Below are 22,568 nucleotides of genomic sequence, written 5' to 3' on the forward strand. Positions count from 1 at the left end.
ATGTCAGAAGGTGACCAAAGGTACTGTGGTCTGGAGGGACTATGAATTTTTCATTTTGGTCACAAAGGGGGCCAGGTACAAGTTTCTCAGAATAGTTCTGTGGTAGCAATACTAAGAAAACGTTTATAACCATTTATTAATTACATGAGTACATATTTATATCAGCTGAAAACCCAGTAATTCATTCTCTAAAGAAAACTTTATAAGAGAAGAGGGGGATGAACGATAGCTATCCCCAAATAAATCAAGGGTGAGTTGAAAGAAGCTGGCATGGTCTAGCATACAGCAACAAATACAGATCTATGCTATGTCTTGTGATCACCCTGAACCATATACTGCTGGGGATAATATATTGCTTTCCATTATATAAATACCAAGACTTGTGGTTACCGACCAGGGAAGTGAAGAAGAAAGAGAACAAATGCAGTGAGGTAATTTGTACCAAAGCACAAACCTGGGAACGTGTGTTTATAATAGATTTTCTAAATGGAAGAATGTAGTTCTTATTATACTTTTGCCTAATTTTGGGGGTGTTGGGACGCAGGTGGCGCTGTGGGTTAAAGCCTCAGCGCCTAGGGCTTGCCGATCGAAAGGTCGGCGGTTCGAATCCCTGCGGCGGGGTGCGCTCCCGCTGCTCGGTCCCAGCGCCTGCCAACCTAGCAGTTCGAAAGCACCTCCGGGTGCAAGTAGATAAATAGGGACCGCTTACCAGCGGGAAGGTAAACGGCGTTTCCGTGTGCGGCTCTGGCTCTGGCCAGAGCAGCGATGTCACGCTGGCCACGTGACCCGGAAGTGTCTCCGGACAGCGCTGGCCCCTGGCCTCTTAAGTGAGATGGGCGCACAACCCCAGAGTCTGTCAAGACTGGCCCATACGGGCAGGGGTACCTTTACCTTTACTTAATTTTGGGGGTGGGGTGGGGCAGGGAACCACAACACCAAACCACATAATTTGCCACAAAACGTCAAAATAGGCATTTGAAGTAGATGCCCTTCAGTTGTATGCACTTTTGCATATTTATTGGACAGTAGTTCTTCAGTTTGAATCATGATGGCTCTAGGGGGCTGCTTTTGTAACTTCCACCCCCTTCAGATTCAGAAGTGAGCTCTCACTGACATAGAGCTTTGCTGTGGTTGCTTAGGAGGGCCCACACTTCTGGAGGCACAAAAAGCATGCCTTTTCCCACAGTGCCATTTAAGGGCTCCTGTTCTATGTAATGTAAGTGATAACTGGCTCTTCTTGAGTGCTGAATTCCAGTTCCTTCACACAACTGCAGTTACTCCAGGTTTGAGACCTGGAATGGTGCGTATCACCCCTGCTAGCCAGCTCATGGTGAGAAATACTACACTCATGTTTTTGAATTTCAGAAATCTAGCATACCTATTATCAGTTAAAATGCATTCCTTTTATGTACTCAGTTGACCATGTTCCTGTTCTACCATTCCATGCCACACTCTGTAATAGCAGTGGACCTCAAATCTTAAAACCCACCTTCTGCTTGCTATCCCTCTCAGAAAATTCTCTCCATAAACATCCTAGCTAGGCTGCTGATAGGCATTTTAAGACCACCTAGTTTTAGAGAGAAAATCTTGGCTTTATTATATGCCCTTCTCTAAATTCCGTACAATTTCCTCTACTTGAAGCTTGGAAAAGGATAGACAAGCCTCTTGTGAGCTGTGTAATTAATTACCGGAGAAGTGCAAGCTGTTTCTAGTCCTTCATTCTGTATATTAATTGATTGAGGGGGCCAGGTGCCAACTTTACCAATCAGTGGAATACAAGAGGCAGTTTGCATTTTTCATTTGTCAGTAGTTTCTTTTGGGGGGCAAATGGGGATACCCATTCACAACCATTTAAGAGAGTTTTGATGCAAGATCACTAAGCAGATAAGACATTCAAACAAGTTAAGGTATTTCAGGGTAACGTCGCTCATGAATTTTGATCAGAAAGTTTGGTGGTTTTCCCCCTGAAAATGAGTGCAACTACCTTCTCCCCAGATCTAATGGGTTTTCACCAAATGGACTTTGGAAGGTTTTCTCACACAGGTGTATGATAACGATTTCCCAGAAGTTATATGAACACATCTCCCTCAAAAATCCTATCTATCGTTCCAAAGAGTTACAAAAATGCTTAGTAAAACCTACCTGCTTTTAATTGGGGGAAGTGTAATATACTATCAGAGAATGGTTGTAGCAAGTTTTGGCACGTGGTCGGTATTGACTCGTAAGATGAGAGAAGATAGGTGTGCTTTTGAGGACAAGTTGAGTCCTTTCATTGAGACAAAAAACACAGAATGGATGCAAATCTATATTTCTAATAAATTAATTCTCTTTTTAAACTTAGGGCCGTGCCTCACTAACAGCTGAGAAAGAACAGTTTGCCCATCAACATGAAGAGATGAAAAATCTAGAAGATATTGTTAACAGTTTAAGGCCAACTGCTCTAATAGGTAACACTTACATCTCTGTTTGTCCAACCACCTATACTACCTTTGCCTCTTTGTTTTATTGTTTGATATAGATGCTGTGAATATGCATGCAAAGTATAAAAATAGGTTCTGAGTATGTATTATTCTTATTAATTGAATTTGTATATCGTCCTTCATCCAAAGATCACAGGACAGCCATCCAACCCCCAACCCCCAAAAACCATCCTCAGGAAGCGATGTTAGCAGTTATAAAATAGCTTTGTTTTGTTTCCTTCAGAGGTTGAAACCAGGTGAAGCTATAGAAAATTTTGAACTGTAGTGTAAGTAATGGGTAAGTGATGCATTACGTCAGGAAGAACTCATAGCTTTAGGTCAATGTATACTTTTTAATCCACTCCCTGGGTTATGTCCTTCCTCTCATTTGCCGCCTGAGGCATAATATAATCAGAATAGTATGTAATTTATCCTTCCCCCATCTTTAAATTCTTTTCCAATAACTGCATTATGAATAAAAATGTGCACATTTACCTGAATGTAGTTACATTGTTTTGTAGTGAATGGAATTTAGAAGAGATTATTCTGTACGCTTTTTCTGTGAATGAAATTTAAGAGGGATTATTCTGTACCTTATTCTGTACAGGATACTGTTCAGAATAATCACTACTAAATTCCATTTACTGAAAAAGGGTATAAACAGTTACATTCAGGTAGCTGTGTATATTCAAAATGCAGTGTATAGCATTGAGTGTGGAACATGAAAAGAATTTATTTAAATACCATGTTTATCTGCTGTGTATCTGCTGTGTAGCAAGAAAGACTGATCAAATTTGAGATTGTTTTTTTTTTCCTGTATGGATGATTAATTGTTAAAAAATCTCTCCTTGCATGACGGGGATTGCTTCGTTGTCTGATATTTTCCCAAGGTTTTCTTTAAAACAAGTCTCAGCAAATGCCATATATGGAGTCTTGCTAGACACCGTTCAGGAGGAAGACTTGTTATTGTTGGACCAGAAACAATTATTTTAATAAAAGTAGCCATAAAGCATAAGTGAAATTATGTTTTCTAATTTATTATACCCTCTGGCTAGAAAAGGTTGACATTCTTATGATTAACTGTCTAGAAGCAAAATTGACATAAACTCTGCAAAATGTAGATCAAGTGCCAGTACTTTTTGTTTAGACCAATTAGCCTATAAAAATTATGGGAGCCAGACTTTGAACTATACTTTCTTTGAGAGGCCTAAGATATCAGAAGAAAAACAAACAGATGGACAGACAGACAGACAGACAGACAGGAAGATTATATGTTAAACTGCAGCTCTTCAAGACTCAAGCAACTATCTGTTCGTTGCTTAATGAGTTGCTTAATGCAACTCAATTGAATATGTGTCAAAATTACAACTACTTAAGATCCTGAAGTATCTCATTCTGGGCTAGTCCCCTTGAAATATCTCAAGCACCAGCTTCATTGAAATGAAATGTCACAGTGGCACATTTCCTTTGCATATGAGTGCAACAGGACAAGTTATGGTGGATTGTGCCCTTTGTCTATGAATCAAAACAGTTACTTCATCCAAATTTCCCATTGTCTTCCTCAGGAGTTGCTGCCATTGGTGGTGCATTTACAAAAAAGATTATCCAGGATATGGCTTCCTTCAACCAGAGGCCAATTATTTTTGCTCTCAGTAACCCAACTAGCAAAGCAGAATGCTCTGCTGAGGACTGCTACACTCTAACCAAAGTAAGGAAAGAACCTTGATTGATATTGAATTGGTTGTACTTAATGAATGTTATTTCAGCAGCAAGGTAGAATAATTAGATTCTTGACTTACATGTTAAAAATGAAAGTTTCTAACTCCTCATGCTTTGCAGGCAATATTTAAAAAACAAACCTTGTTTGTTTGTACTCATGACACCTCGCTTCAAACCTCACCCAGGAGTTCCAAAGGGAAATGGAGTGGCTAACCTTTTTTGGCTAGCCTTCTGGAGGCCACATGCCAACAGTTTGTGTGCCTATTCCACACTTTACACCAGGTGTGGTGGCCCCACACACTCTTGCATGTACACATAGACAGACATACATGAGGAACATACCCTGCCACAGGTACACAGAGGGCTTAGAGAGAAGACATGGCTGAAGGTGGGGGTGGCAGGTAGTTTTCTCATCCTTTTTGCTATTACATCTCTAATTTGGCAGAGCTGCGTGGGACCAAGGAGCTTTCAGTCCATTGGATCCAAAGCTGCTATTGTTCCAAGCTTGCCCCACCCATAAAAGATCTCATTTTGGGGGGTTACATCTTGCTATGGCTTCTGCTGCTGGCTTCTTTTTACCTGGTTCCAGATGGAGCCTCCACTGTAGCAGAGCTCCCACAAACTGGTGGCATTTCTTCTTGTTAGAGGAAAGGCACAAACCCATCTCTCTGATCCTCTCTAGCCATCAACCTGGGGATGTTGGAGCAGCAGCATTGTTCTCTGAGCCATATAACTTGTCTTTTAACTGGTCCATTGACTTGGGAGGACGTAGCTGGAATGAAACGATGTATAATCTAAATCCTGCTGCATATGAATTGCAGTCTTTATACTTTCTCTTTGGGTCAAGTACTTTCCCCTTGGAATTTCTCTACTGATGCAGGACAAATTTATAATTCTATAAATAGAAAACAAATATTAAGCATGTCCTATTTGCCTACGGAAATGTATACATTAGAGTGAATGCAGGAATGAAACAGGAATGCAAATATTTTAAAAAATATGGTTACAATGGGCAGCTCCACCTGGTAACCAGAGCTAAAAATATACTGAAATACCTAATCTTCCAGCAAAATGTATAAAGCAGGCCATTATAAATCTACATGACACCAAGTTAAATGATATTCTTTTGAATAACTATATAGTGTTCTTGTTTGTGTTCCATGCATATTTGCAGTTCTGTAAGTCAAACAAGGATCCTTCTGTTTAAAAGTTAAATTTAATCATGTAGGCTGCAATCCTATACCTGTTTACCTGGGAGCAAGCCCAACTGATCTGAAAGGGAGTTATGTCTGAGTAGACATGCATAGAATTGCATTGTGAATCCTTTTAAGAAGGATGACAAGTAAGCACTTACAGACCTTATCTTCCAATGCTGGCAGTTTCATGCATACTGGACCAACTATTTTACTTGTTTCACTCAAACCTCAGCAAATAGCAAGTTAGCCAAGTAGGGCTGTTGGATTTGTATTTCTTTCATGCCACTTTTTACCTTAGCAGATAGAAGCTGTGGCCACGAACTGCATTAGAGATTATGATGGCATCACTGAACTATTATGGTTCTTCCTAGAAGAGGGGTTATTTATACAAACCCCCCACCCATTTATGTATGTTCAGTATGTGAGCGACTTGCACACACATTCATCGTGTCAAACCCAGAAGCAACCCAGAAACATCACAAAAAGGGGCAGAACAGATGGGGGCGGGAACAGGATATTTGCAGACTTTTTCAATTGTGTTTCAAATATACACAACTACAGTGGTGCCTCGCAAGACGAAATTAATCCGTTCCGCGAGTCTCTTCGCCTAGCGGTTTTTTCGTCTTGCGAAGCAAGCCCATTGACGGCTTAGCGGATTAGCGCTATTAGTGGCTTTTAGCGGCTTATCGGCTTAGCGGATAAGTAGATAAGCGGCTTAGCGGCTTAGAAAAAGGGGGGGGGAGGAAAAAAACCCTGCAGGAACTCGCAAGACATTTTCGTCTTGCGAAGCAAGCCCATAGGGAAATTCGTTTTGCGAAGCGCCTCCAAAACGGAAAACCCTTTCGTCTAGCGGGTTTTCCGTCTTGCGAGGCATTCGTCTTGCGGGGCACCACTGTACAATTAAATGTGTGGTGCCTTGGAACGTAACCCCCACATAAATGAGGGGTTGCCTTTATATATATCTCACATAGTCATAATGTGAATCTCAGTTTTGCATACTTGCATTTATGTGGATGGCTGAAACTAGTTCTGAAGATACTAAATTCCAATTCTTCCAAAACTGAAAAATAAAGTAATAGATATCATATGAAATAGACTTAATTCCATTTTGTTATCAAAGGTCTCAGCAAGATATCAGACACAAAGAGACATTATGATACAAAAGTCTACTGGGTTCAGATTGGTTTGGAACTTGCCTTGATGCTGACAATGCACCGACCGGAGAGAGACATACAGTGGTACCTCGGGATGTGAACGGGATCTGTTCCGGAGCCCCGTTCACATCCCAAAGCGAACGTAACCCGTGTCTGCGCGTCTGCGCTTGCGCGGGCCACGTTTCGGCGCTTCTGCGCATGCACGTGACGTCATTTTGATGGTCTGCACATGCGCGCGCGGCGAAACCTGGAAGTAACGCTCTCCGTTACTTCCGGGTCGCCGCGGAGCGCAACCTGAATTTGCCTAACCTGAAGCGTATTCATCCTGAGATATGACTGTAGTTAAAATTGCAGAATTCTTGTTTTGTGACTTTTGTGTAAGTTTCTGGTATACTGTAGTTACTTTATGAAAACACTGTTTTATAGATATAGATGCAGGTTCTGATTTTCCTCCATCCACTAACATTTGCAAAACATTTGTTGTAGGGGCGTGGCATTTTTGCAAGTGGAAGCCCTTTTGATCGTGTCACTCTTCCAGATGGACGCACATTTTTTCCTGGACAGGGTAACAATGCTTATGTGTTTCCAGGAGTTGCCCTTGGAGTTGTTGCATGTGGACTAAGACATATAAGTGAAGAAATTTTCCTCACAACTGCAGAGGTACTGACTGTTATATACCTGATAATGTCTGCCCCGAAAAAGACATGTATGGCACATCAGTTAATGACAGCATGTTGTTGTAGGGCATTCAGACTGGTAGTTTGGGGTGAGGGACCTCAGTCTGAGGACTGAATGTGCCCCCCCATCCTGACTCTCAGAATCTGGCCCTCAGAACTCTCTCCAGACCACACCATCTTCCCTGGCCACACATACCTGAATACTATCTGAAACACTGAAACTGATACTTTCTGTGTAATGGTCGCAGTGTAAGGTAATGAGACAGGAATTAATCAGAAATCTGATGGATTAAACCAGCGCTGAAACAAAAGCAGTACTTCTCCTATTACATAGACTGAATGTGTATTGAGGGACACATGCCTATGGTTAATATACCAAAGCCATCTGAGTCCTAATTTTGGGTGATTCTCTTACATTGTTTTGAGGGAGGAAGGAGTATTGTTGAACCTTTTATTTATTTCAGAATGTAAAATCATGCAGAACTGTGAATTTCTTCTAGCAGAGAATTGGCAGCAATTGCTCTAGCAAGTAATTTGTTGCTGCTCCCCCCCCCCTCTCTCTCTCTGTGTGTGTGTGTGTGTGTGTGTGTGTTTAAAGAATGGCAAGATTTCCTCACAGAAACCCCAGGTGTTACAATTTTCCATCAAGGTGTTTTTCCCTAGGGAACCATTTGGACCTTCCATGTGCAAAAATCAGGAATAAGCTCAGACTCTCTCCACTAGCTTTGACCAGCCAAGATGGGCAGTGATCCTTCACATAGGAGGTGACTGAGGATAAGTTGGTTAATTTTATCCTCATGGCTAAAACCTTTCCTGTAATTTCAGTTGGATATGGCAAGTCTTAATTCTCTGCCCTAAACTGCCATGTCTATTTTAAAAGACATGGCTTCTTAAACTTTCTCAAATGGGCTCATATGTATAGTTTGTAAAGTACTTTGGAAACTTCTTAAATGAAAGGTGGAGCATGCAAAGCCTCTCAAATGTCAAAATTGAGAGGAAGTCAGCAAAAATTGGTTTCTTTTACAGACTCTTTTAGCAGGAGTGGAAAGTACTAGAAAAGATAGCGATACTTTAAAATAACTTCTTCAGGCAGACATCTGTTGATGGTGACACTGAGTGCAGATTTTGCCATCTTGGTCTTTCGTTAAATGTTAAGGTTATGCACTTAACTGTGAGTGAGCCCCATTAAACTCAGTGGGATTTATTTCAAAGTAGGCATGCTTAAGATTACAGTGTGCACATATCTCTGCCCTGCACATACTCTCCTAATGACTCAAAGTCTGATTCATAGTCATATTGCAGCTACAAGAGCACTTACGTCTGGTCTCAATTATGCTCTGCAAACTTTAGTGTCAAGTAATGGGTTTGACAATTGTGTCTGACCTGTGAAGAAGTATCAGGGGCAACCAAGTCTGGTGGGTGGGGTAAAGAATGAATGAATGAATGAATGAATGAATGAATGAATAAATAAATAAATAAATAAATAAATAAGCATTTTATCTCTTCACACAATGCATAATTGAGAGCAGGAGATGCTACCTGAATAATCCTGGCACCATAGGAATACCCATGCTTTCCAGATACCAAACTTGAATGTATTTTTAAGTATGAGAATCTTTTGTAAACTAGTTTGAGATCCCTGGGATGAATGGCGTTTGGAACGGGCAGATTCTCTGGCTGAAGTCCCACATCTGGCTCAGTTGGAGATTCTCCAATCTAAGTCCTTCATCCTGACTCAGCCAAGGCTCAGCAGCTCAACTGGGACTCAGCTGGTTGAACCAAGGCCCTGAAAAGGGGCAGGAGCAGGACAGGATGGGGGAGACCCATCCCATTCCAAACTGTGTTCTGCTCAATCATGCAACCTAGCAACCCAGTGGAAATTGCACTAGCAAAAAGGGTAGTGTAAATCAAACTATTTTAAAGGCTTGCTTTCTCTCTGCCAGGCTAAGGAGTAGACCTGTTCCTGAAAAGAGTTTGGAGTAGCAGTAAATTACATTGGCATGATTTACTCCAGCATAAATTATGCTGGCTTCCGATAGTTTGGATTGCTCTACCCATCTTGATACAGTCCATGGAAAAACAAAAGAAGAAACGATATAAAGCCAGCCTGTACAATGGATCTTAACCAGGGAATCTTTTAAAAAGATAACCTCTTGCCATGGCTTGCTAGAGGAAGAGTCTGTAATGAACAGGAATAGGAAAAGTTTGAACATGAGTTTCTATTTGTAACTGTGGGTATGTGCACACTGTGTGATCATGTGGATTCAGTACTGGATGCAAGCGCCTTTTTGGGGTGCTGTGCACATGACATCATCCTCATGTTGTCTCTGTCCCATACTACTTGTCAATCTAAAGCACACTCTGCTGTAACAGTTATAATCCAGTTTGTGTTGATAATGCACTTCGCAAGTGCATGTGCCTGCATGTGTACACAGAGGACACTTCCTCAGGCCATTTCTTACAGAGGCAGAGCTACTGGTGTTGTGGAGCTGTGCCACTCCCCCTTACCATGTTTAACTTGTCTATGAATAAAATAGGCAAAAGAGGAAGCAGTACAATAACTTAGCCAGCTGTGTGTACCAGTATATATCTTCTGTATGTCAAACACACACACACACCAAGAAAAGGTCTGTGAAAACACTAATTGAAGGAAGAGGAATAGAGAAAACTATTGCACTTTAGTTTGAAAACATTCCCAGCTATGTGTACAGACAACATGGATAGTAGCTGCCACTTTAGATGACGTTATCATGCAAAGGTGTGTACAACTGCAAACTGCTACGTACAAAAGTGCACTATGAGAAAAACTCATGTGCTTTTTACAAAGGCTACATGTGTACACAACCTATGGGTCTCTTAATTTGTCACCTGTCCATTTAAAACTGATTAAAAAATAAATAAAAACACAGTTTAGTCATTGTAAAAACAGCAAGTCCTGTTTTCAGGTGTTCTTACTTGCATGCCAAGTAGAGTTCAGCATTGATTTGTGGATAGTAAATCTAGGGCCCTGTAGACTATAATGCCATAATTGTAGGCAATTTTAATGTGATGACAAGCGGCATTCTTCTAAGCCTGATGAAGCAAAAGTAAAATGTCAAAGGATTATGAGCTGGTAAATTATTATTGCGACTGCCCATGCTATGCTTTAGTCATTCCAGAGGTCACCCTATTAACTTTTCAATGATAGAATATGTTATCAGAAGGGCAAGGTGTTCACTCTTGGACAGTATCCATGGAAAATCGAGTAGGTATTGTCTCATTATAGTGAAACTAACAGCACAATAAATTAACATGTTTATAATTTGAAGTTTAGTTGCACTGATCATGATGTTGTCCTACCATTAAATGTACACTTGGTGGGCACAGTAAGAAGAGTGTTATCTGTTATCTTTCAAGATTTGTCTTCATCTTTAAAAGTATGGCTGAAACGCTGGCCAGGAGCCAGATCCTTAAAAGTCGGGGAATCTACCAATGAAAAGTGTGTGTGTGATCAGAAATTCCACTTGCCTAGCACCATCTTTCATGAATTCATGTAGCAATTTACTGCCTGCCTCTAACCTTCTCCTTCTTTTTAATATGATTATAAAGGAAAGTAAGAAAAATATTTCTCCAGTTCAGAAATTCTTATTATTCAACCCTGCCACAGAGCAGGCACCATCCTTATGTTGGCTTTTCATTATATGGTAATGGATGTTGCCACCTTTTTATGCCTAAATGTATGTAACTTGATGAAAATCAGTACATGTCACGTAGCAGTATGACTCCCTTTGCACTAGTATGCAAATGTAACTATGATTCCTGACCTGTGAGGGGTAAGAAATCCCAGGAAAAAGCAATCCTACTGATTTGCCACAGGAAAAACAAACAGGTTTATATCTCCTTTTATTTTAGCTCCCCCTTGTGGATTCATAAATAATAAATGATTATACTATAATAATGATTGCCAGTAGCGTATTTCGCCATTTCCTTAAAAAAAGAAAGAAAAAGACACACAATCTTTATTGCCTATTAAGCCTGCCTTGTAAATTAGCCCAAAATAATAGCCTGGGGGGTGTCTCACAGAGGAGAGACAGAGAGCCCTGTCTTTTCTGCATTAGCTTGTTACATTTCTAGGCTTGGGTGCAGAGTAGAAACAGAGGGCTCTACCTTGCGCACTTGCATGTAATTCCTTGCCGTCTATGGCTCCCAGGCTGCAAGTCTCTGTTAAGAGGAGGTGGGAAGTACAACTTTCATAGTACTAGGCAATTCTTTCTCCGAGTAAAAATTCTGCTGCTTGTTTGGGTATTGATGCATTATGTCCTGACATATGGTAACTTTGCTTTTCCAGCAAGGTGATTTCTGCTCTTTCTTTTGCTCATCTTACTTGTACTAGCTACTCTGGTTTGTTAGAATTTTATTCTATTTTAGCTTTTTTAGCGTTAACAGTGGTACCTGATTATTTTTGTACTTTGATTGTAATGTCTTGTTCCTGCTTTTCAAGTGTGTGTGTGTGTGTGTGTGTGTGTGTGTGTGTGTGTGTAATCTCAAAAGTATCCCTGAAAGAAAAATAACACTGAAGGAAAATCAGGATCATAGAACCATCTATTATAGGATCAAATCTGAGAATAAAACTGTATATTTTAAATTCTCAACACTAACCGCCTCATAGTTTGCAAAGCTTTCCTGCAGGTCTTCTCTTGCCTGTCAGTTCTTGGCATCTCTTGTATAGTCCTACATCGTGTGTCTGTCATCACTGCTTGAGCCAAAGGCAAGGTGGCTCCTCCAGTTCCTTGGGAATTACTTAGATGTGGATTAGAAGTAAAATAGGGGAGATTGCCTTCGTTTTATAACCTTATTTAACTGGTGGGGTCAAGCACTCTGTCAAGCAGATTCCAGTCACTGTCTACATATTTGTTGTGGTGGTTAATGATTTCTCACAGTACTTTCTGTGTCCAAAGTGCTTTGCTATTTCTGTCTTCTTAGCTCAGTGTCCTATCTAAATAAATAACCACGACAGACAAGTATAATCCCACTTCCACCCATGCTGCATACATTGGCCCTCCACTCATGAGTATTGGTTTCTATATGTCTCAAACTTAATCTCTTTTAACTCTCTAATAGATTTTCAAATGTAGGTTCTCAGGATGCATGCAGCATGATTACTGAGAAGCACTTTGTATGCTCTGGAAAATTGCTATATAAATGCTGAGTAAGACTAAGAATGTCTTTTTAACACCCCCCACCCCCATGCCTATGAATAATTATTTACTAGTTCCATCCTTTTCCTTGTGTGCCCTATCAGAGACCTTTTTAAAAGAGGTGTGCTCATGAGGGCTTTCTGGGTGATGAACATGGTTCTGTTTGACTTATCCTATTCTCCCATTTCATTACTGAAGTGGGATTTGGTAAGTCCAGAAGTTTATTTCTGTGAACACGTTCATATGAAATTTGAAAAAAGCTGCCAATAGTGCAGATTTGAGGGGGTGCTGGACAAAGTGCCCTCTGGTGGGCTCCCTCCCCTTTGGTGGGACCTGTAGGGTTTGCTTAGTGACTTCAGCAGACACAGTGTGCCAAGCAATGCAGAGTGGCTGGATCTTGTTGCCATTAAAATTTCCCAGTGCCTTGGAGAATGCTGTCAGAAGCATTGTGGGAAATTAAAATGGTGGCTTAGAGAACAGGGCTGAGGAAAATAAAAGAGAGGGGACAGCTGCTTGGGGTCCTGGAACTTGCCCGAGGATGTGGCTGCTGATGCTGGCCATAGAAAAATGGTTGCATACATCCAATTTTTGGCTGTGGGTTTTCAGATAAAAATACCTGTTTAATGAGAGCTTAAAAGAACATGTCTTATGTTTTGTTCCTAGGTCATATGTCAACAGGTCTCAGATAAACATTTAGAGGAGGGCCGTTTGTATCCGCCTTTAGTTTCAATTCGAGATGTCTCTCTGAAAATTGCTGTGAAAGTAAGTGCATTTTACATTTCCTAATTAAGAATAGACTTATTATGTTTTGTCAAAGACTGAAGGTGGATTTCATTATTTAATACATTTATATTTTCACCTTCTTCCAAGGATCTCAAGATAGGAATCAGTTTTCTCTCTTCCTTCCCCCTTTATCCTCAGAACAGCCCTATGAATTAGGTTGAGAGGAAGTAACTGGCATACAGTCATTTGGTGAGCTCCATGGCTGACTGGCAAGTTGAACCCAAGCCGTCCTAGGCTAATATTCCACTACACTGCATGGCATATATGATTTCCCTGATGGGGTGAATAGCAGTTGCAGGGGTTTGGAAAAATGTCACTGGAGGAAAGGTTAACCAGTCCAAATTCATGAAAATGGAAAGGGACAGCAGACCATGGCTGAATCTCTAGTTTGGTCCTTGTGTAGTTGTGTCCTTGATCTTTCACCCTCTGGGCCTCATTTCCTTTTTATCTCCCAGGAGGTTGGTTTATTTTTATTGCTGAGCTGGATAGAGATAATCTTTCATGTAAAGATCAGTCTTTGTTGTCAGTAAGCTTCTAATCATGAACTCATTCCCTCAGGCTTATGTAGTAATTGATTCCAACTGCATTTAGAAAGAGTTGTCATATTTCATCTCTCTTCAAGTTTATAATATATATATATTATAGATGTTAAAACACTCTTATGCAAGTTTCTCTGCGTAAATTCTCCAGCATTCTTTGTTTGGCAAAAATGTTTGTGAACAGCTCTAGAAAATTTGTTTCGTTATAGGAATAATTTTAAGTTAGAAACAATAGTAAGTATAATTGATGGGTGTGTATTATCCATCTAGCTTCTAGTCTCCTGGTTTTTATCTGAATTGGAAATATTTATCTTGTAATACTCTCCAGCTTAATAAAGCAAAAAGACACACAAGAAACACTAACATTTGACTTCATCTCACCTTCATATGTAACACAGAAATATTTTCAAAAACATATTCAGATATATTTTAGTAACCTACATTTATAGGGATATGTTTAGATGTGAGAAAATGAATGCTTATCAACATGTATATAGAAAAGAAATGAGTATGCAACAAACTCCCATCAGTATTTCTGATCTAGAGTATTGGTGCTGTACCGATGGGAGGCAATTTCCTTCTCTATAAATTAAGAAGTTCTGATTAATTTTGAAAGCAAATTTCAGAGCAGAATATGTTGGGTTGATGAACTGGCATGACAGGATTGAAGATTTTCTCTTAAGTCAGCTCATGTTTGGTTTCTTAGGCTTTCCGAAATCATTTTGGCTACAATAAATATGTTTTGGTAAATTTATCTAGGTGGAGAGAATTGGATGCTTTCATACCTTGCTGTAGGGGGAAAGTATCCATTCTACTTTTTAAAAATGTACTTACAATGGATCCAAACTTGCCCCTTGTTTACAAAGAAACCTGTGCCTTGTGCATTAGAGATCTTTTTGCTGGAGTGACTATGAGGTATACTCTTAAGCATGGGTAGGCAAACTAAGGCCCGGGGGCTGGATCCGGACCAATCGCCTTCTAAATCCGGCCCGTGAATCAGCATGTTTTTACATAAGCAGAATGTGTCCTTTTATTTAAAATGCATCTCTGGGTTATTTGTGGGGCATAGAAATTTGTTCATTCTCCCCCCCCCCCAAAAAAAATAGTCTGCCCCCCCCATAAAGTCTGAGGGACAGTGGACCACCTCCCTGCTGAAAAAGTTTGCTGACCCCTGCTCTTAAACATACTCTCTTAGAAATATGTCCCAAGGAAATCAGTGCCAGTTATGTCCACAGGCAGGGGTGGCGAGGACTGGGCTATAAAGAGCCAGTTCACACATTATATTACCATTTTTCATCTAGAAAATGAGGATTGTGACCATGGCAAACATGTATAAAAACACTTACCATATGTGAACACTCATCAGAGAGCCCAAATTAACAGCAGCTCCCTGTTGAGAATGCATTCTGTGACAAACTTGGGGTTGTTTCTCCAAGTGTGAAATACAATCCAACCAAGAAAAAGAATCTAAAGCAGAATTCATTTCAAGATGTATATTTTGCCAATCTCTTCCAGAAAATTGGGTGCATATTTTCATCGTTTCATGGCTAGATTATAGCTTCATTGGCATCAGTCTGATAAGAATCTGATACCTGATATCCAAAAATTGAACTTTCTTCATTATACACTATGCTACCTCTCAGTTCAATGCAGAAGTCTAACAATGAGGGATTTGTCTTGCTCTCTCAGATTGCAGAGAATGCCTACAGCAACAACACAGCCACTTTCCACCCTGAGCCAGAAGACAAGGAAGCATTCATCCGCTCCCAGATTTATAGCACTGACTATGAAAGCTTTCTGACAGACTCTTACACCTGGCCCCAAGAAGCCATGAAAATACAGACTGGGAACTTTTAACAGAAAGACAGCAGCACTGCACCAATACTGGAAGCACTCAGATATTTGGTAGCTTTTAACTTTTGTCAAATCATAGCACAATTTGTCAGAACTCAGGATATATTTCTTTTCTTTTCTAGCAGCACTGAATACTTTTTAAAGCCATGAAATTTTGGTAGAATTGTTACAGTTCTTTCACTTTAAGCTAATTAATTAAGCTAAAATAGCACATGCCTAAGAGAATAAAAATCAATTTAGGCAGTTTTTAAATATTTCTTTTGAAGGGGCTCTGCTAAATTTACTACAGAGCAGTACTGTAGAAGCACATTTACAATGTACTTTTCATATACTTAGACATCTGTATGAAATTATGGTCATATATTACAGTTCTGCGCTTAAGTTCAGATGAATTTTTTTTGCAAACAAATGACAAAGCAATATATCATCAGTATGATCAGTTTAAAAGCGTATCAGCTATTTCTTTTAATATTTTTCTTGTGACACCTATAGAAAAAGATAAAAAGCTAAGTACCTCTAACCAGAAGTTTTTTTTATGCCAGATCAAATGTTCCTAGTCAAGGAAAAGTAGTTTGGGTCAATAGTTTGCTAGGCATGTGCACATTTTTAACAGAGAAGCCATCTGATAAACCAATGACAAAGAGGCATCAGTCAGGAAGGTTACTGGATTTTCCGTAGCGTAACTACCCATGCCTTAGTGAATGAGCATGTAAACTATGCAATGTCTGGTACAACATCCAAAAGAGGTGCTCGTGTATCTTCTAATATATAGCCTTTGTACAGTTTGGGCCGGAGATAACAAAAATATTTTTTTGTGGACCTGCTACTTTGTGCCTCAGCTTGAATATCTGCAAACTTTAGTTAATGGCGCTGGAAATTATTTGTATTTGAAGCGCTAGAGCACAGATAGACAACCTGAGTGCAGCCCTCTGTCTCCTACAACCTTGTCCCCAATGCATCCTTGGCATCTACTGTGAGCTACCAGTGGCGAAACAGATTACAGTGGTACCTCCGGTTACGTACTTAATTCGTTCCAGAGGTCTGTTCTTAACCTGAAACTGTTCTTAACCTGAAGCACCACTTTAGCTAATGGGGCCTCCCGCTGCTGCTGCGCCGCTGGAGCACAATTTCTGTTCTCTTCCTGAAGCAAAGTCCTTAACCTGAGGTACTATTTCTGGGTTAGCAGAATCTGAAACCTGAAGTGTATGTAACCTGAGGCGTATTTAACCCGAGGTACCACTGTACTCAATTCCTGCCCCTACTGCTTCCTTTCCTTCATTTCTAGGCTGGAAAAAAGGAGCCTCTTTCCCTCCACCCACCTTGGATGGAAAACTGAAAGGAAGGTGTGTGAATGGGGGAGATGGCGATACAAGGGAAATGGGGAGTGAATGGATTGCTGTGAGTGCATGTTTGTGAGAGAAAATGAATAGAAGGGATGGAATTGATGATGGCTTAAGGAAGGACAGAAAAAAGAGGTGTGCCCACTCACTTTGGCCCTGGCCACTGTTAGTGCCCTCAACCATTTCCCCCTTCACCTCAAAAATATTGTCCACTCCTTCCCCTAGACACCTTAGATTGTGGGGAACAGTGCCTGTCAGGACTGGACTTAGATGCAGCATTCATCTGGCTCAGTACAAATCAAGCCCCCTTACTCTTGCAGCCAATTTGAGAAGTTTGGCTCTGAACAAAATTACAAACTGATGTGCTAGCTGTTCAAGTACTAAACAAAGATTCTGTGCGTGCCCTTTTAAGTTACTTGTCACATTCACTCATCCATACTTTTATTTTCTTGCGGCAGATTCATAGATGGATTTCATTTCTATTAACAGAGACAAGAAAATTAAAAACATAGCTTATTGTTAGTTGTCAGAACATTTGCCTTCAATGCCAAACAAGATCTGAAATACATGTTCACTTTGATGACCCTTAAGGAATTCTAGGAACTGTCCAAGGTCCATGTGATAGTCATTCCTCAGGCCGTAGTCACCATGGGCTTGAAACTGTAAATCTTCAAAAGTCTGAAAGAGACGCAGGTGATCCCCATTTCCGTCAATCTCTCTATTCTCGACATGTTTGCAGGAAATGTGTTTCCAGTTGGGATATCTAATAACGTGCCAAAATTCTTCACAGTTTTCTTTGACACCTTCCACACAAATGATTCCAGGCTTGCCAGTTAGGCAGAAACCAGTCAGATTTAATTTCTTTGCACAATCAAAAATCTTTTTCCTTAGTTCTTGTCTATAGATGTGGTGGCTGTAAATCCACATCCGGCTGAATAACGTTTTAACTTTGCTCTCCCTTGGCACATTTTTGCAGTGGAGTTTGCCGTTTTGTAAGTAGCTTATGCTGTTGTCTCGCAACCATTGCACAGCAGCACATACACAAAGTTCTCCTGGCTCCAAAGAAGCAATGTAAGAAGCGAGATCCTTGTTGAGCTGCAGTTGTTGCTGCCTGTCTACAGCACTTGATCTTGCAAAAAGGTGTGGTGGCACCTGGGGGTAGTCATGAGGTAGGGCTACCTGCAAATTTACTCTTGCCTAAAATTAAAAAGCAAACATATGTTCACAAAACTTTCCAGTCTTCAGTGACTGCTTTGCATGCAGCACATCACAGTACAGTCATACCTCTTGTTACCTTTGCTTCAGGTTGCGTCCCAAGGCAAACCGGAAGCACCAGAAAGGGTTACTTCCGGGTTTCGCCGCATGCGCAGACGCGCAAAATGACGCCACGCGCAGAAGCAGTGAATCGCGACCCGCGCAGACGCGGGCTGCGTTTTGCTCATGTTGCGAACGAGGATCTGGAACGGATCCCGTTCACAACCAGAGGTACCACTGTATTGTAATTTAATACAGAAGTGACTAAATGAAGCATGAATGGCTAAGGCTAACTCCAGCTGTGGGCATGAAATATAGTACACTGGCTTAAGTTAATATATTGGCTCAATAAAATACATGTTGGCTTTATTGAAGGTAGAAATGCTTGCACAAATATTTAATAATTAAGTAAAATATTATGTTTTTTTAAAGGTAATAAAGCAAAGAAAAACATCCCAACCCAAAACAGATTATCTCACCTTTGGTTCATCAATAGTAACGGCAACTGAATATTCAATTATATGTGGTAGATTTTCACTTGTATTGTTCAAATATTTCTGAGCATTATGGAAATTATTTTCATCCTGAAGAGTTATTTCTCCTTTATCAGGAAACATAGAAAAAAGCATTTCTAATTCTGCCATTTGAAGTTCAAGTCTTTCTTTTATTATGCTGCACATTGTTACAGATGTGAAGTCAGCCACCTGCAGGTGGGAGAGATCGTATCAATAATGTTGTTCTTATGTCTGCTAATATTCTCTCCCACCCACCCCACAATACAGATTGCAAAGTAATTGATAAAAGTCGTCCAAGCCGGAACAAAATAGTTTTGAACAAATGAAACACTCCTTTAACTTTGTGATAACAATGAAGCCTATAATCCTCAACAAGATTTAGGTTTTGGGTCCAAGGAGTTCAAAGAGACTAGTTGCACAAATAAAACCAAGGCCATAAATGCATCCAGTTCTAACATTAAGAAACACATGAAGTGAATTACAATGGATATGAAGAATCCCAACAAGATGTGGAAGCAGCTGAAGACCTAGTGCTATTATTATTGATTCATGCATTCAATTTTGCACGGGTCATAAAATTACAAACATTAATGACTATCCAGTTTCCACAGTGAAAATCATATCCATGCAAAGTATCCTGAGTGTTCTGTTTGCAGTGAAAACACATTGTACTTTTAAGTGGTTCTCTTACTGCTTTCTCTTCCTTCTTAATGTATTGTCTTTGGCTGGCAGCTAAATAACAGTTGCTGGCCAGGTTTGCACAAAATGGTAAGTCAAACTATGGCACATTGGGATCTCATGAATGTGCAGGTTCTTGGAGATGAGCTTGCGGCCACTTTGCTCCTACCTGTTCATTTTTGCTGCCAAGTAAACAAACCTAGGCTACAGATTGTGCTTAGTGAGGAAGGAGGTTAACATAACAGCGAGTCCCAGTTCAGATGACACACTAACCCAAACCTTGGCTTAGCTCTGTACACTGGGCAGTATGCCTCTGAATGCCACTTTCTAGGAATCATTAGAGAGTAGAGTGTGTTACACTCAGGTCCTTTGGGGCTTTCCATAGGCATCTGGTTGCCCTCTAAACAGACAGGATGTCGGACTAGATGGGCCAGTGGTCTGGTCCAACAGGCTCTTTTGTTTTACCGTATTTTTCGCTCTATAACACGCACCCGACCATAACACGCAGGTAGTTTTTAGAGGAGGAAAATCCGTAGGCATGGCCACCCGTAGGCATTCCCTCCATAACATGCACAGACATTTCCCCTTACTATTTAGGAGGGAAAAAGTGAGTGTTATGGTGCAAAAAATACGGTAAGTAAAAAGGACCAGGAAAGAGCAAAGCAGGTGTAAGCTTATATCCAGCAGCTGTTGCCTAGTTAAAGACATCTTGGTTTGAAGCATTGTTAGGAACTCAGATATATAAGCTAGGCGCCAAATGGCTCCTTAAACCAAGGTTACTGTCGCCTAAAGGGAATGTCTAGTTGCTATTTTGGGGCAAGACAGCTCTAGTCTTATTTTTCAAATGATGGATTGACTGTGATGGCTTATCAGTTAAACATCTGGCTAGTTCATATGGTGACCTTCAGTTAGGTTAAGAATTTTGAGAACTTAAAGAAAAGTCACTTGATCCAGGGACAGTCCACATATATATTGGTCTGTTCCTACCTCTTTTTCTCAGTGGTGACATTCATAACATAAGGATATTTTTCACAACCGTGAGCAGGGTGGTGGGGTAAGTGAAGACAAGCTTTAACAGTTAACTACAACGTTGATCACTGCTCTTGCTCAGCCTGCACAGAAAAAGCATCTTGGTTCCTGAAATTAATTCTGATTGTGCAGATAAAATAAAACTGATTCAATGATTCCCAGACATGCATCTCCAAATGGTGAAGATGTCAGGTGGCATCCTGGCATCTTCACTTGGTTGCGAACGGCTGATAATCAGGTACAAAAGACACCTGGCAAATTTCGAACACTGGTTAGAAGATATTGACACCCACATTTGAACAACATATGCCTCAAATACCACTTTCAAGGTGGGCTCCCCAAACCAGAGAAGTCAACTGATGGGTTTCCACCTTAACTAATCTGTAATGTATTGTAAGCTGCTCACATTTGTTCTGAGAGTCCAATACAAACAATGAATGTTCCATAGAGGCTCAGCTAGAGCGCTCTCCAGTCAGCTTTGACTCAGTTTTGTCAGACTATCATTGGTGGCTATGATAGTGACCCTTCACTTTAACTTGCAAATCCCACCCAATGACTTATGATGCAAGCACATCATCACATAGTAGGCAGATGTTCTGTAGAAGGTAGGCGAAACCAAACAATAGCAGATGAAAACCAATGTACCACTTGCTTTTGTCAGCAATTCCCCCCACCCCAGCTGTATGATCTTACTGTTTTTATGTGGCAGTTCCAGTTGCAATTTAAAAATGTAAGATTTGCCCTTCTGGGTCAGATCAAAAGTCCATCTAATTTAGGAATGGGAGTCTGTAGCCTTTGAGGTGTTTTTGGTGTATGTAGCCTTTGAGGCCCTCTCATCAGCCCTAGTCAACCTAGCCATAGTCAGCAACAACAGATGTTTAGTTCTGCAACAACTGGAAGGCCCCAGGTTACCTATCCCTGATCTAATGAAAATCCTCTCTGCTGGTGAACAACCAAATGTCTCAAGAAGTACAATACAATGTATTCACCTCTCTTTTAGACCTCACAGTATATGAAGGGTTAGTAATCTATACTGTGTCCAGTTTAGAGTACCCTGCCCCTTCTTCACCTTAGATCCAACATGTATACAATCTGTACAACTGCATACATGAATAGTTCAGGTGTACACTTGTAGTTATTAAAATATAACATTCAACTCACGCCAACTGCATATCTTTATGCGCAACAGTGGAACTGTACAAAAATGATCAAGGGCACACTTTCAGACAAACGTGTAGGCACGTATACACAGCTTGGAACGTTTAGCTTAACGTGTGAACAAGGTTCCAATGTGGAGAAATCATGTGGTGCACACTCCACGCAGTCCCCAAACTGCTAAGCAACAGGCTCTTGAGAGCCCTTGCCGTGGGATGATAATAATTGCTGAAGCCAGACAAGAGGCTCCACCAGCGGTATCTGAGAGCGGGAGGCATCGGCAAATCCTCCAGCGGCCATTACCCGCCCTTACAGCCATCGGTGCAGAATTAAAATGGCTCCGCTCCCTCCCTCCAATAAGCACGCGGCGGAGGACGTTGCGAAGCCCATCGAAAGGAACCGGCCGCCAGATCCCTCAACACCGGGAGCGAGGCCGATCAGCCCACGCTCTTAGGGACGAAGCGAGTGATTGGCTCGTTCCTTCAGAGGCAAAGGGAGCGCAGCGTCTGGCGGCGGGGACCCTCCGAACCAACGTACCTCTTGCGAGGCCCGCGCATGCGAACGACCACGCCCCCCCTCGCGCGCATGGAAACACCTGAGCAGCCACGTGATCCCAGGAGGCGAAATGTTGGCGGCGCGAGCGCCTTTCTTGGGCATGCGCGTCGCTAAAGGAGGGCTTGGGCTTCGCGCGCGCGAAGGGAGCTTCAGTGGCAGGCGCAGCGGAGGGAGGTTTGAATTCAAATTCTATATGAACCGTGTTGCCTGCGGTTAAGATACGTTACCGTTTCATTTTATTTTTTCACCCTGAGCTCACTGGGAAGCGGGGCCTGTTCGTTTTAAAAGCCAGGCTTGCCGCTTCCTAGAGGGGACAAGTAGGCCCACCCCGAGCACAGCCTTACTTCTGAGGAAGCCCGCTAAAGGACTGGCCAAGGCTGCCCCAGCTGAAGCTCGCGGGCGGTCGCGCTCTCTCTCTCTCTCCTGCCAAAGGCTGGAAACCGCGGGAGGGAGGGAGGGAGAGGGCCCTTGGGCTCCAATCCTG

The 22,568-nt window shown here is 41.3% G+C and overlaps 3 protein-coding genes across 10 annotated transcripts in view; 1 reads left to right on the forward strand and 2 right to left on the reverse strand.

Moving 5' to 3' along the window:
• Positions 1-13,039, reverse strand: part of PRSS35 (serine protease 35) — a 160,440-nt gene extending 147,401 nt beyond the window's left edge. For all 5 annotated transcript variants that reach the window (XR_013837255.1, XR_013837256.1, XR_013837257.1 and 2 more), the window contains exon 1: positions 11,844-13,039. The gene's annotated coding sequence lies outside the window, so the exon portion shown is untranslated. The remainder of the gene's footprint in view (positions 1-11,843) is intronic.
• The window catches only part of ME1 (malic enzyme 1), a 119,814-nt gene extending 103,809 nt beyond the window's left edge, over positions 1-16,005 (forward strand). For both annotated transcript variants that reach the window (XM_079970474.1, XM_079970475.1), the window contains exons 10-14: positions 2,342-2,447; positions 4,025-4,167; positions 7,015-7,188; positions 13,046-13,144; positions 15,394-16,005. In XM_079970474.1, the coding sequence (XP_079826600.1) occupies positions 2,342-2,447; positions 4,025-4,167; positions 7,015-7,188; positions 13,046-13,144; positions 15,394-15,561 (690 nt within the window). In that variant the 3' untranslated portion in view covers positions 15,562-16,005. The remainder of the gene's footprint in view (positions 1-2,341; positions 2,448-4,024; positions 4,168-7,014; positions 7,189-13,045; positions 13,145-15,393) is intronic.
• A 1,317-nt stretch (positions 16,006-17,322) lies between these two features.
• RWDD2A (RWD domain containing 2A) lies at positions 17,323-22,543 on the reverse strand. Of its 3 annotated transcripts, XM_079970552.1 has the most exons (4): positions 22,067-22,543; positions 18,632-18,856; positions 17,474-18,095; positions 17,323-17,377 (listed from the first exon to the last, which is right to left on the reverse strand). In XM_079970552.1, the coding sequence occupies exons 1-4, from the start codon at positions 22,184-22,186 to the stop codon at positions 17,340-17,342; spliced, it is 1,005 nt and encodes a 334-aa protein (XP_079826678.1). In that variant the 5' UTR covers positions 22,187-22,543; the 3' UTR covers positions 17,323-17,339. The 3 variants fall into 3 exon arrangements, with proteins under 3 accessions (XP_079826678.1, XP_079826677.1, XP_079826679.1); XM_079970551.1 differs by having other exon boundaries at positions 17,323-18,095; XM_079970553.1 differs by lacking the exon at positions 22,067-22,543 and adding an exon at positions 20,746-21,520 and having other exon boundaries at positions 17,323-18,095.
• Positions 22,544-22,568: the final 25 nt, after the last annotated feature.

Source organism: Podarcis cretensis (assembly GCF_951804945.1).
Source record: "Podarcis cretensis genome assembly, chromosome: 3".
Classification (NCBI taxonomy): domain Eukaryota; kingdom Metazoa; phylum Chordata; class Lepidosauria; order Squamata; family Lacertidae; genus Podarcis; species Podarcis cretensis.